Source organism: Myodes glareolus, chromosome 13 (assembly GCF_982192425.1).
Source record: "Myodes glareolus chromosome 13, mMyoGla1.1, whole genome shotgun sequence".
NCBI classification, from domain to species: Eukaryota; Metazoa; Chordata; class Mammalia; order Rodentia; family Cricetidae; genus Myodes; species Myodes glareolus.
The window spans coordinates 53058594-53074124 of NC_142038.1; the positions used below are offsets into that span (position 1 = coordinate 53058594).

The following is a 15531-nucleotide window of genomic DNA, read 5'->3' on the forward strand; positions in this document are numbered from 1 at the left end:
TTCATCAGAGGTGACATAGGATCTATCTGGACAACAAAGGCAGGGGTGGTCCACTTAGTAATTTTCCCAATCTTTAGTTAAGATTTTAAAAACTGAAGTTGGTTTATAAGAGGGTAGACATTTCTATGATTCATGATCCATTTTCCCATGGAGACCAGGGTACAGTGGTTCTTCCTTTTCCCTATATGGATGGAAGTTAGTAGCCTTACATTATATCAACTTATCTGTCTATATTTATTCCAGTGACAAATTTCTATAGCTGTTTTAAAGATTCAGCAGCACTTGCTTATGGCATTAAGAAACCTTTTTATCTTACCAAGTTCATTCATTGCATGTCTATGCTCTTCATCAAATGAAAGCTTCATGAGAACACACACAGCAGGACAGATTTGATGTTCAACAGGAGCTGGCACTGAAAAATAAATTTACCTAAGCCATAATATTTTGTTATTATAGAAGAGATGCTATTCCACTTCTAAAATGTGCCGGAGTTGTTAATATGTCCCTAAGGTTAGCAGGTCAGCAAGTAGGGGAACACAACTGTGCCAAGAGCTTCCGGTTCCATAGCATGTTCCCTTGCCAGCTGTAACCAAGCCTGTCAGACGGGGTCTCCCATAGGTTTTGCTAGAGTTCATATGTGTAATCATTTTAAATGATGACTATATGAAAGAATAAACACACTTTGGTATAATACTGTTGGATTTTGTTTCTAATTTCAGTGTAAACAACTATGATGGTTATGGATGAAAAGCATATGGTCGCATACAGATGTGATACCTAGCAGAAAGTTTCCTATACAGATACGTAATAAAAATGTAAAGAAAAGGGTATCTAAAATAAGGTGTAAAATGCACTTACATCTTTACTATTATATGCAAGGTCTCAAGTCAATATTTGACACAAAAGTATTTTTAAATTATTTTTTTCAGAAGCAATGATTTATTAAATAATTGTGGGTACTTCTCCCCCATCAAGAAAGAAATGTTCTCAAAACAAAGTGTCTATTGGCTCTCACCTCTCACTCCAAGTCTCCCTAAGTGAATTAAAAAAAAAAATCATCCTTGCTCCTTTCCTTATACATTCTTAAGATTTGAAATAATCTTTATATTAAGCTTAGGGAAATTCTGCTACATAGGTTCAAGGACAAACACAGTGTTTTTAGCTTAAGCATCAATTTCATTTACAAATGGAGACAATACATCTTTCCTTTTCTCCTACTCCATAAAGGCCACTGAAGACCAAGAAACAACAGGTAGTGTGTGTTCAGTGTATGCGACGTACAATGTAGAAGATTATGGCTGGGTTGCTAACAGCTGAAGGAACTTACGTAACAATTACTTTCCTGAGCTCCATTCAAAGGGCAACCTAGCTGCTCACATTGATTTTAGCTCTACCATGAATTTTTTTCTTTTTGTGGCTCTTTGAAACAGGGTCCTATGACAAAGGCTGACTCTGAACTCTGTGTAGTCCAAGAAGACCTTGCACTCCTGGTCCTCTTGTCTCCATCTCTCAGATGCGGAGATTACACACATGAGCCATCAAAGCAGCTAGCTTTAAGTTTTAATTACAAGGGTCTTTTGGTTTGTTCTTGAAAGCTTGCCTGGAGGTTCTAGCAGGGGCTGCTGCTACTCATATACCCCCGACTGAATGATGGTCCTCCTCTTCTGGGAAAGGTTGCCCTCTTTAACTGTGTACTCAGTTTTGGGGGAAGCAATAAAGCAGCGAGGGAGGAAGGGAACGCCTGCCCAGGCAGATCACCCTCACAACTGATTTGCTTGTTCTGTTTTGATTGCACAGTAGTGCACATAACATTTTCCTTTGCAAAAGTTTTAGGGAAATGCAGATTTAAGCCTTTAATGTGTTAGCAGCATTAGCTACCTAATACAAATCCTTTCTATTCATAAAGACAGCATATAACTACAAAGAGTTTCTAAACTACAACTTACAAATGCTTTGAAACATGCAATGTGATTGATGTACACTACAGAGAACATACTTGGATTTTTGTCCTGGTCCATGCCTTGTTCATGGGCTTCCTGCCACTCCCAACAGGTTTCACAGTAAGCTCGTATCTGTTCCAAAAGATGAAGGACTCGGATTTCACGCCTGCCTCTCTTGTCGTCAGGCTGTGAGTGAATGATGTTGTGGAGGGCTGCACTGGCCCTGGCCCGAGCCTCTTTACTGCCCCGGGAATTTCCCAACAATACAGAGTCTTTGTCATTGCCATGTAAAAGCTGGATGAGGAGAGGAAGACATCCAGACTGCCGCATGGATATACAGCTGTCTTGGGAGCTAGACATAGCTAGCAAAGTTCGTGACATATCATCCTTATCATGGGTACCAAGCATTGACAACAATGAATACACCATTTCCACCTGTGGGCCAAATGAGTTTAGAAACAAAATTATGACTTTGATACCCAAAAGTCAGATCTAATGAAGTGATGATGAATGGGATCATTTACTAAATTCATTAAAAATTAAAACAAAACAAAATTAAATTAAAAAAACTTTTCTGGATGAAGTGATGAGTGCTATTTCAAAATAACATCCACAATTATGTCACTAAGTGATAATATTGCAGAATGCTGAAAAAAATAAGTTTTTACAGTACTGAAATTGCTGCGTGCCTGCATCAGCTAAAGCTAACTTACATGAATGAAAATAATTAATTTTTCTTCTCACATACCCATTCATTCTCATTCTTTCTCTCTCTCTCTCTCTCTCTGGAATGTGTTTATTAAATTCTTTATATAATTTAAAACTTCATTTTACTTCTAAGCAATAGAAAACATTTTGCAACAATTGTAATCTACTAAATTCTAAATCTGGGCAATCATTACATTTCATCAGGCTTATAATTACAAGATTTAAACTTATATGATCTCTCTTATCATATAAAATAATTTTGTCATAAAAAGAAAAATGCCACAAACACATAGAGAGTGACAAAGCCAAGAACTGTCATCATTTCCTTTTTAAAATGCAACTGGTAAGCATTAGCTGCTTTGACAGTAAGTTGGAAGGATTAACTGAGAAGGAAACTAGAAATAGAAAAACAGCATCCAGTTAGCATGGGTTGTTACCAGTTTCCCTCCAAAGTTAGAGGATATTCCATAAACGAGAGGGCATTATAGGAAAAATGCATCATCTGAGTAAGTCAGCAATCCACGAGGATACATAATTTTGGTCTTAACAGCAGTGTTGTAAGAGTGTTAGGGGCATCTTGTAGGTAGAGGCCAGGGGTACTGCTTAACATCCTGCAGTGTAACCAAGAACGACCTAGCTATGCTGCTGACTGCAAAATGCTGCTCAGAATGTGGAAGACAGTTCCTAGTGGTGCTAGCTCTATTATAGCAGCAGCAGGGCTGGGAATAATGTGTTTTCATCAGAACTAGGTTCCAAGTTTGACTCCAGCACTTTTAAGCAAGCTATGTGGTACTAGTTAATTTATTTGATGTCTCTTGAGCATAAGCTTTCTGCATTTTCTCCACTGCAAATTGGAAGGATTTACATTATACAGAAAACTACATAAAATAATAGTCTGGCATTCAAATTGTATACCAAAGCCTGAATATTATTATGCACAAATCAATTCTAAAGGAAATGCAGTCTGAATGCCAATGTCCATGTGCCAAGAGCCAATACTGTGCTGATGCTGAACCAATCTCGTCAGCTTCAGACTCTAATGGCCCGAAGCAGATTCTTCCTTTCCAATTTCCTCCTTAGAAGGCTAAGAATAGAAGTGTTTGAGAGAATTGGTGATAATGTAGAGGCAACTCCTTACTGGCATACCTCGGAGAGGTCCCAAATAGAAACTATTGTGGATTAGCATTAATGATTCAAATTTATTTCTTTAATTTTTATTGTTTCTTCTTCTTAATAATTGAGTCCAGAGCCTTGGACACACTAGGCAAGCATTCTACCAATGACTTATGTCCCTAGCTCTAAAATTCATTTCTTAAATTGACATTAGTGATTTCAGTGTTTCCTAAGCACTGCCATACTTCAAGAGAACAGAGTAGGCTATCAAGACAGTGTACCTGCACTGCTGACTGAAAACATGTTGCTCAGAATGTCATTTTAGAAAAACATTAAAGTGATTTTCTTCTCACACTTTCCCCTAACCTTAAAATATTTGCAGCACTGGCTAATGCTCAATTTCAATGATTTTCCATCCATTTCAATAAACATTCATTAACATCATGTGCAGATACTGTGAGATGCTGAAGACAGAGGACAACAATCTGTCGTCAAAGAGCGAGTTTCAAGCCAACTGTTAAGAGAGGTCACAGGTCAGTGGCTAACAGGACGCTAGGAATTAAGAAAATGTCTTCTAGAGACGCAGGGTTCAGAGTTCCGAGCCATGGAAAGACTGTGCCAGCCCTTCACAAAAAGTGTCAGGTGCCGCCACAGGCACGGCACAGAGGTAGAAAGACATAGGGTGCTGAAGCAGTCAGTTTGGCTGGGGCTTTTGATGCTTGCAGGTAAATGGATAATGAGCTGAACAAGAAATTAACAGGCATCTACTTCGGGAGTTTTTATAATTCTCATTTCCTCGTTTATGTTTCTTTGTATAAAAACATATCATCATTATTTCCCCTGGAGACCGAGTCAGAATCTCTAGAGAACAGAGTGTCCATGACGGCTGTCTTAGCACAGCCCAGCACTGACGAGAGGACTTGCCCTCTGCTGTTACCTTGGTCCCCAGATGACTCGTCAGCCTTCGAGGAGCAGAGTGTGTGCTGCTAGAACTCACAACACTGGCTGTTTCATGATCCACTCGTGTAGCTGGACTCTAGAAAGGGGGCAAATTACAGACAGTGTAATTAGGTTACAAACAGGCAAATCCAGCCCTCACAGTTTAGAAAGGGCTCACTGGAATTCTGTCAGGGAAAGAGGAAAAATAGAAACTTCAGCCTAACACAACACAGCACCACAGCAGAGGACTGCACAGAACCCACAGGACAAGAGGAGGAGCGATGGCCTGCTGTGGACGATGAGAGCCGCATCTAAACACAACGAAGACAAACATGGAGAGCAGGACGTATTCTACTGTAGACACAGGGCGGAGTAAAGAATTATCTGGGGGCTTTAAAAGATGTTATATTCAAGCTGTGGAGTCTGAACTTTAGGTAGCAGGCTAGCAAAATCAGAATTATATTTTAAAAAGAACAAAGGACAGGATGGAAAACCTACAGGTGGCCAAGAGATTAGAACAAACTTTAGATATAAACCAACAAATTCATGGCCCTTATCTAGGTTCAAGGTCAAATAAAGCACGATAGACACATTTATGAAACAACAGCGAATGGATCATGAGAGGCTATCCAGTGCTAGGAAGGAATCATTCGTTTCTTTGGGATCTAATAATGGTATCAGGTATGTATTCTGAAAAGCATTCTTAGCTTAGAAATGAACAGTAAAATATTTACAGTCTTCAGAACAAAATGGGTAGCCCAAGTGGATGTGGTCTGTATAGACCACTGCTGTTCTGCCTTTGTGTCATCTGGAATCCCCCATGCACGACGTCTCCCAACTATGCTGGAACTTTATCACACCCACAGGCGTTATCAAAGATCTTCAAACAAACAAGCTGAACAAGCAGGGACTAGTCTGAGTAATTTACTTCTAGCCTTTTCTACCACTTAATTTCCGAGGAAATAAACACAGATCAGAACATCCTCTTCCTAGCAAGGTTATCAGTTCTCCTTTACAACCTTTGTCATTCACTCAATTATTCATCAGGGACTGTGGCACAGCATGAACTAGGTAGGATTTTTTCTTTTTAAAACTGAGACAAGGTCCCAGTATGTAGCTTTGGCTGTCCTGGAATTCACTCTGGACACCAGGCTGGCTTCAAGCTGGGATTAAAGATGTATGCCATTATGCCCAGCATGAATTCTTTATTTTTGAGACAGGGTCTTGCTATGTAGCCCAGGCTGACTTCACTCGGTCTTCCTGAGTTTCCAGGCCGTGACTACAGGCGTCTACCAGTTCTCTTAGCATGACAGAGTTCTTGCATTTCTGGAGCTTGCAGACTAGTGGGGAAATAAACCTACCAACCAAATAATCAGAAACTTAAATGTAAACCTGCAAGCGTGGGAGTCTTCCAAGGAAGGACCATGCTATGACAGCCTGCCGATAACTGAGTGCTGACCTGAGTTCGGCTGAGACACACATGGGCTGGGCTAAGGGAGCAGTAAGCAATGAGAACAGCAGGGCATGGAAGCAACAGAAGGATATTTACTGCAGAAAGAGGAAGTCAGTGTTTTCTATTTATTTTTGGAAGAAATAATAAAGTAAATTAATAGGCCTCAAGATGTCACATGAACCTCAGCGCTCTGGAGGCACTAGGCTGACAAGCTGCAGTGGTAATTTAGCACCAGTCTTTCAGATAGCTAAAGCTAATGTTTGAAGACACCCGGAGAAATAAATCATAGGCATAGTCTACCCATCTACATTGAGAGCAGCGACTGATAATAACTAAAACAACAGCGTTGGTGGAATTCATGTAAAACAAAACAAAAGAATTTATTATTTGAAGGAGAAATAAACACCGAACCCTGAATTATCACTTTTTTCTTTTCTTTTTTTTTTTTTTTTTTTTTTTTTTGAGACAGTTTCTTGCTATGTAGCTCGGGCTGGCCTAGAGTTCACTATGTAGTCCAGGTTGGACTTTAACTTGCCATCCTACCTCAGTTTTCATAGTGTTGGGATTACTGGTAATTGCTACCATGACTGATTTACTCCTTGGCCGTTCTCACACTAACTAAGAAACATGAGGCTTCAAATAAGACTCTGGGGGCACCTAACACGACAGAAGTGGAAAGCAGCACAGTATTTTCTCAAAAACAAATTGTTTTCATAGTGCTATACACTTTAAAAACTTGACACTTATTAAAAAGTTAAAATATACAAATGTATAAACAGTAAAACAAAAGCTACAAAAATCTCAACACATGTTGATAGCTACTTTGACACTGACCTGGACATCTACGCAGAGCACACACACATGTGCGCACTGAATTGTCTCACTGGCCTTCCTGTGCCCATTCTGAAGCATCTTTAAATAGTTGATGTAAATATCTATATATTTTTACATTTTTTTTACTTTTTATAAATGTTTGAAAATAAGATAATCTTTACTTTTTTTGTTGTTGTTCTGAGACAGATTCTGTTGTAACCCAGACTGGCCTCTGTCTCTGGAGCCAAAGGTAGCCATGAACTCCTGATTTTACTGTTCCTACCTTCCAAGTTCTAGGATTACAGGAATATGCCACTATGACTAACTATGATCTTGGCTTTTTATTTTGTTTATTTGTTTGTTTGGTTTTTTTTTTTGTTTTTTTTTGTTTTTTTTGAGATAGCGTTCTCTGTATTGCCCTGGCTGTCCTGGAACTCACTGCCCAGCTCATCTTGACTTTCTAAAGGTCAAGTTCCCGGCTGAGGACTAGCTTTCATAGATGTTATGCAATTGGTAAGGGAGCTGGCAGGTGGTGGTGCACACCTTTAGGTCCAGCACTCAGGAGGAAGTGGTGGCAAATCTCTGAGTCTGAAGTCAGCCTGGTCTACAGAGCGAGTTTCAGGATAGCCAGAGTTACACAGAGAAACCCTGTCTCAAAACACAACACAGCACAACACAACACAAGATATCCCTAAGGGTGCAGAGTGGCACTCATAGCTTGGTGGTAACCAACAGTAATAGGACTTAAGACCTGCTTAACAGGAGGAAAATGAAATCATGCTTGAAACTGGAAACCTAGCCCGCTATCCAGGGCAAGTGAGATCATGGGTCTAAGAGGAGAGCATCATCAATAATTGATTGAGCCAATGTACTTCCTAACTGCACTCTTGGTACTTAGCCTCACACCTGCAGATCAGTGTCACTCCCCTTACATCAAGAAAGTTTCTCTCTGAAATAGATGGAGACCATCACAGAAAAGTCAAAATGCAGAGAAAACCTGTATGGCAAAAACATCGATGACACAGCTCTTGTCCCTACAGCACAGGGAACATCTCAGATGAGGAGTCAAAAAATTGTAAAAGTCAGAGGACCAGGAAATCTGCTGTGGATTGTCTCTTAGAAATGACAGGGACATTTTAGTCATGATGCTCAACAATATGGCTGCCTAAACAAGATCTGAACAAGGACAACACTGAATAGACATGCTACTGTGGAAGGGGGGCTATCTGGTGGGTGCGGTGGGGAGGGGACATGCCTAGACAAAGAAGAACAGGCAACTAAAAATGCTGGGAGTCAAAGAATTAGTCTTCTTCAGGGACGAGTAATCCAATACCAAGTGGTCAGTCAGCTCTGTAGTCATGTACCTTCAAGCAACAGACTCAGCAGGTTCTGTCTATAGATTTATGTGTTATATATATGCACACATGCAGTAATAACAAAGAAGAGGTCATGAATTTGAGGGGAGGGCACAGACAGATGAATACTGGAGAGACTGAAAGGGAAGGGGAAAATGATGTAATTATATTTCAATATAAGAAAGGTAAAAGTAAAAAAAAATCTCACTTGTCAAAATTTTAATTAAATAATTCATTTTACATGTATGAGTGTGTTGTGGAATAATAAGTTACATTCATTGACACTGTGGAATATCTGTTTAATGATGCAAAAATGTATTGTATTCTTTTATGTTGCATTTGTTTAACTATGTGAAGCTGTGCTACTCTGCCTGCCTAAAATACCTGATTGGTCTAATAACGAGATGAACAGCCAATAGCTAGATAGGAGACAGGAATAGGTGGTACTGGTGGGCAGACAATAAATAGGGGAAATCTAGGAAAGAGAGTGAGAAACGAGAAAAGGAGCCAGGGCCCCACCACACAGCTACACAGCCAGCCACAGAGAAAGGACAGAAAGTTCTATAAAATAGAAAAAGGTAAAAGGCCCAGAGGCAAAATGTGGTTAAAAAAAAAAAAAACAGGATCATTTAAGTTAGAAATCTGGTTAGAAACTAGCCAAGCTAAGGCTGGGCATTCATAAGTAAGAATACATCTCCATGTATTTATTTGGGAGCTGGGTAGTGGGCCCCCAAAGAATAAAAACAAAAACAAAACCAACTACATGGGTGTTTTGTCCGCATGTATGTCTATCTGTGTTCTACATGAGTATTTAATGCCCTTGGAAGCCAGAAAAGGACACTGCCCCCCCCCGGGAATGGAGTGAGCCCTCATGTGGGTTCTAGGACTTGAACCTTGGATCCTCTGGGCAACTAACTGGTCAGTGCTGCTAACTGCTGAGCCATCTCTCCAGCACCTGATTGTGACTTCTGTTGTCTAACAATCCTGTTTTGATTTCTCCAAATACTAAAGTAGTCACATTCTTCTGAAACCTACTAATCCTTCTTTTGTGGTTTTCCCACCTATTTCATCATAAAATTTTCCTTTTTATCCCCCCTTCCCCGTTTTTAGAGACAGAGTTTCTCTGTACCTTTGGTGCCCGTCCTGGAACTAGCTCTTGTAGACCAGGTTGGCCTTGAACTCACAGAGATCTGCCTACTTCTGCCTCCTGAGTGCTGTCCTTTTATTAATTTTTTATATTGCAACAGAATCCATTTCTGATATTTAGCATAATCAACCTAGAGTTGGTTTTTCTATGGTACCACAGAGACCTAACTAGTAGACAGCTTCCACCAGATGAGTAATACTGAAGTTTGAACAGCTGTCAAATGAAATTGAACTCTTCATCTTTCCACAGTGTGGGAATACATAGTTCTCAAAAAAGAACTCAATCCTCCTATCTAACTCTCATTATTTTACCCTAATTTACCATCAAATAATTTTCCCGTATAGCGCTAACCAGTGATTCGGAATTAAGTATCCGTTTTAGCTCAGTAAAAGGACATATCTTTAAACAGGAAACATCTGAAGCTTTATTTAATGAATTAGTAGAATAGTCTCTTTTTTTTTGGTATAAATAGTACCATCTGAAGTAACCTAGAAAGACTAATCTTTTTTGTTGATAGTAGGAAAATTATCTTAAAGTCAATTTGGTGAAATTCCATTTTAAAATATTCATTTACAACATAAAACTGTCTTTTAAAGAAAACTTGAGAAATATAGAACACACCAATGAAAAGCTGTCATATTATTTTTGATAAGCACTAACTGAAAATTGGTGACAATTTGTACAGATGGTAAAAATATAACACAGTAACAGCTAAGCAAAATGAACTATACAGCTTACTGTTTATATGCATCACAATAATCTTTTCCAGTGAAGATTTATTTCTAAATTTGTGTAATCATGAAGTACATCAGACAGTAAACACTATAAGGGCCTTTGCAATCATTACAAACCCAGAAACATGTCTTTGTACTGAGAGCCTCAGAGGAAAGCAGAACCATGCCAATGCAGCAACAGCAGGGTCAACCACACAGAACTGAACACTCTCCAAAACTATGCACACCAGACACTGGAGACCAATGCCGAAACATGATCTGGAGCATAAAGATATTCCAGCAGACTCAGAAAGTATATTTAAATGTAATAAGGAGAAAAGATAGTACTCCGAAACTGAATGTTTCTAGAAACACATTCTAAGGAAACAGGAAGGATTTGTGGATCATTCACTTTTTAAATACTGAATCAATACAAAAATATGACATAATGGTTCATACCTGGCTACTACTAGAAGTTGCCATGTTGTTTTCTGGCATCCCTTGACCGTCATGCTGCCGTTCAGCTTCATGGGAGGCAGCTTCATGCTTGCTCTGAGAAGACTTCTGTTAACATGGAGTTAGCATAAATTATGTAGAAAAATGGAGTACGCTTTTATAGCTCACAGCTTGTCTTTTTCTTCCAATCTCTTAACGAATCAATTATACAGGCTGACAAAGCACAGAGGCACACGCTACACTTCCAGCCTCCAGCATGGCTTGCAGTCGACTATCCTGGTAAGTGGGAAGGGAAGCGTTCCCCTGAGCACTTGAGCTGCATAAGACAAAGGATTTTCTGAGGCTCACAGAAACACATCCTCCACCAGATGTGCTTTCCTCACTATCAGGAACACAATCCGACTAGAGCAGTAACTGTCCTTTTCTGCAAGGTCACATGATTGTGGCACTTAATGGTGCTGCTGCAAATATAGCAGTTAAACTAACACCTAAGCTTACAAATAGTTCCTGTGTAGGCATTTTTTTCTTTTACAGAGAATATGTGCACATCTGCAAATGTCATAGGAACCAAATGACAAGCTCTTCAAAATTGATATGTAAAACAGAAAACTTTGCTAATGTAGCCACCATCTGTTGTATGAAATAAAAGTGACATCGACCTAGTAAACGTAGTTATTTCAGAACAGGTAATACAATGTGGCCACTTTGTAAAACAGTACCACAAAATATAAGAAATAAAATAATCTACCACTATCCTTTGTAGAAAAATGCTACTGAAATATAAAGATTATGCCTTAGATATCTGACATAAAAGTGTATCATTATATTTCAAAATGCCTTGCCTAGAATTTTAACCCCTAAGCCTTCCTAGATCATTTAAAAATAACTTTACATGTAGCACATTCACCATAAACTAGTAACAGCTGTTGCTAAGCAAAAGGGAAGCGATTTAGTAATTCAGAAGCAGAAGACCAAAATCAACCAGAGTAGAAATATATAGGCACCCTATGACAAAAAGAGTCACAGATTATGAAGACCATAAAGACATGGCAGTAGCACAAGTGAAGATGTCACTGTATCTGCAGAAAAACATTACTATCTGCTTGTCCTAGGTGCTAGGGACACAGTGCTGCTAAAACTAGCTGCTATTCAATCTTCTTTCTAAGCTTAGTCTCAGTATCAGTAGAGTCAGAACTCTGACAAGCGCTATGAAGGAGAGCTGTGAGGTGGGTGAAGGACAGAACACAGGATACGCCACAGGAATGAAGAACTGCTGACAAGGAGAAGGAACATTCTAGGTAAACCAGGGACCATATGCAAAGGAGTTGGAGCAGGAGGAAGTATAACTTCTTGTAAAATATCAAAAGTTCACAATGTTGTTGAATACTACAAGTAAAATGGCGAGCAGAATTAAAAGTAGTTAAGAGTACTGGCTTCCAGAGGACCCAAGCTAGAGTTCCAGCATCCACACGGTGGACCCTAAGGGGGCTGATGACCTCTTCTGGCTTCCACTGGCATCAGGCACATATGTGGTGCACAGATATACAAGCAGGCAAAGATACTCATACACATAAAATGATTTAAACTGGGGGGTGGTGGTGCACGCCTTTAATCCCGACACTCGGGAGGCAGAGACAAGTGGATCTCTTAGAGTTTGAGGTCAGCCTGGTCTACAAAGATAATTCTAGGATAGGGCTACACAGAGAAGTCCTATCTCAAAAAACCAACCAAACAAGCAAATAAATAAAAGATTTTTTTTATAAAAGGTAGTTTAAAAATGTAATGATTTTGTTGTATTTGCGTTTTCTAAGTTATTGTGAGGCTACCACACCACTGGCTTCACTTTCTATACCTATGTACTGGAGACCCAGGCTGGCCTCAAGCTTGCTATATAGCTGAGGATGCCTTGAACTTCTTCTGATCCTCATATCTCTACCTCTAAAGTGCTGGGACAGTAGTTATGTGCCACTGTGCCTGGCTTTATGTGGTGCTGGGGGTGACACGCAGGCACTGTACATGCTAGGTTAGCTCCTCACACGGCTAACACTAACGTATTAACAAGTAGGCTAATAGAGTGACGCTAGTAAAGAGATACTCCACAAAAGGAAGTAGTAGTCGGGACGCAAATTTGAGCCAGAGAGAGAAATCTGACAGGATGTGGTAATGTGGTGCTAGATGAGAGTGATGGTTAATCCTGGTTCACTTGAAGGAACACACTTGGGCACGTGTGAGAGGGCCTTTCCAAAGATGTTTAACCAGGAAGAAAGAGCACCCTGAATGCGGGCATCACACCCCTGGGGTCCTGACACTGACTGTAAAGGAAGAAGAGTGGCCAGACACTGGCCCTCACCTGCACTCTGACTGCAGGGGTAGCGGTGTTCCCACCTCACAATCCTGCATCCATGCCTTCCCGGCACCACATGCTGTGTTCCCTCAAACTGTGAGCCCAAACAAGCCCCTTCTTTAACTCTGTGAGGTAATTTCACAGTAAGGAGAAAGGTAGCTTACACAGAAAGAGGTATGAGTAGCGCTGCTGCTGTCGGAGCCCGGACCACATGGGAGCTAGGCTCTAGACTGTTCTGTGGGCCACAGAAGCCCTGGATTCTATAAACCAGGGTTCTCAACCTTTAATTCAGTTCCTCACGTTGTGATGAGCACCAACCATAAAATTATTTTCATTGCTACTTCATAACTGAAACCTTTCCACTGTTTTGAATTCTAATATAAATATTTGTGTTTTTCCAATGGCCTCAGATGACCCTGGTGAAAGGGTCGTGACCCACAGGTTGAGAAGCACTGCTAAGCAGGGCTTAAGGAGGTATTCTGGTGTGAGTGCCGAGATCAGAACACTGACAGAAAGGCAGACAACTGTGCTCTCTGGGTTCACAGGAGGAGCAAAGACTAAAGGAACCGGACTGGAGGCTAGCTGCTTTACATCTGACAAAGAACAAGGCTGTTTTTGACTGTATCCTGAAAAATGGAGTGAGACTTAATTCAAGGGTAAAGAATTAAGTTGTTTGGTGGAGGAAATTTCAAGACAGCGTAACATATAGGCTGGGGCATGGTTTCACTTACACTTTACAGTGAAAGAGAGAACAAAAATATTATGAAAAATGTGAAATCTGCCAAATGAAGGAGCAGGCAGAGAGTCTGAAGTTGGATTAAGGATCAGTGTAGATAAACGTTTAAAATTTTAGAGGCTGGCACAATTATGAAATTCACATTCTCTTTACAGGCAAGACTCCACTCACTGAAGGCTCCAGCCTGTAAAAGTATAAACTCATAGGGAAGGGAGAAACTGAAATGAGATGTCACCTTGCTTGAAAACTACCATGGAAAATGTTTCTCAAGTTCTGCTGCCAAGGGGCACAGAGGCCACCCCAGATAAGGTAAGAACTGGCCAGACTACCCCTCACAGTGGCAGTACAACTGGTTAGTGTTGCTCATGTGGTTTTGCAGACATGCAACTTCAAGATTTATAGCTCATGAAAACTTGGACCAAGAGTCCAGGAAGCTGCTGTGGACATGTGCAGAGGTAGAGTCCCTGCAAGGAGGCCCAAGAGCACACTTCGTGAGGCTGTGAAGGTAATCTAGAGACGGCAGACTGTGAAAATGTCCTAAGCAGAGCTGCACACGTGGAACAGAAACACCCTAACGGAGGCTGCATGCACTGCAGGAGGCAGAACTGGAGAGGCGGGGCAGCATTCGGAATCTGCCATGCTGGGCTTCCCACTTACTTTGGTTTGATCTTTCCTTGCTATCCTCCCAGTCCTTCCTGTTGGAATGGGAATGTTTGCTATGCAGCTGAGGCTGGCCTTGAACTACTGATCCCCCTGCCTCTGCCTTCTGAGTGCTGGGTAACAGGAATGCATTACTAGCTTGGCCTAAATAAATAAATAAATAAATAAATAAATTCTGCTTAAGCAGTCAAGTGCCACAAAATGTATCCATTAAGTGCTCAATTAAATGATTTTCAATAAATTTACCAAGTAGCACCATAATCCAGTTTTAGAATATTTTTATCATTGTAATAAGCTTTCTACAGTTCACCAATTGTATTACTGTGTCACTGTATGTCACCTGTTAAGAATGTTACAATTGTTACTATGTTTTATGAAGTTAAGGAAGTATCCTAAGTCTCAAAAGAGAGTAGATTTTTGAACCGTGTTAGAACTGATAAGACTATGGAACGTATAGAGATGGACTAAATGCACTTTGTGTTATGAGGTGGCCATACTATCTGAGGGTTAGGGTGGAACCAATCAGGAGACAGACCTTCCCTGAAAGAGACAGTACAATTTAGGAGCTGGGATTTCTGACTGACTAAAAAGGGGAGAAAGGAGAAAGCACAGAGCACCGGCATTCCCATCTCCTTTTTCTGACTGCTGAAGTAATCAGACCAATTACTTCATGCCCTTGCTCCTAAGCCCTACCCAGCAAGACAGACTGTATGCCCCCAAACTTCTTTCTCTTCATTTGCCTTGTTTCTGATATTTTGCCAGAGTGATGTAGAAATAGCCAACAACGGCTTGAGGATATGAAGTATTACTCTAATGCTCCTCAGCTCACACAGTCCCCAGAGATAGATGAGGAGAAGGTGGCCGGCTGGTCAGGGTGTAGGTGGGCTTCTGTTGTTCTGTTTTGTGACACAGGGCCTCACTGCAGCCCTGGCCGGCCTGGAACTCACTAGGCAGACCAGACTAGCTTCAAACTCAGATCTGCCAGTTTCTGCCTCCTGAGTGCTGGGATTAACGGTGTTTGCCACCAAACTCAACTGTTAATTGGGTTTTTGATATGTTGGATTTAAAGTCTTTGGCAAATCCTAAGTGGTAATACATGGTAGGAGCACGAATTAAGAATTAAGAATCTGGAGCTAAGGTCAAGAAAAATAAAT

General features: G+C 40.5%; 1 protein-coding gene across 16 annotated transcripts in view; it reads right to left on the reverse strand.

Annotated features, from left to right (window-relative positions):
- Apc (APC regulator of Wnt signaling pathway) overlaps positions 1 to 15531 on the reverse strand; it is a 94917-nt gene that overhangs the window by 17732 nt on the left and 61654 nt on the right. For 6 of the 16 annotated variants that reach the window (XM_085699991.2, XM_085699993.2, XM_048442503.3 and 3 more), the window contains 4 exons: positions 10641 to 10745; positions 4699 to 4797; positions 1997 to 2375; positions 317 to 412 (listed from right to left, as the gene is read on the reverse strand). In XM_085699991.2, coding sequence (XP_085556117.2) covers positions 317 to 412; positions 1997 to 2375; positions 4699 to 4797; positions 10641 to 10745 — 679 coding nt within the window. The remainder of the gene's footprint in view (positions 1 to 316; positions 413 to 1996; positions 2376 to 4698; positions 4798 to 10640; positions 10746 to 15531) is intronic. The other 10 variants (XM_085700000.2, XM_085700002.2, XM_085700001.2 and 7 more) reach the window with 3 other exon arrangements.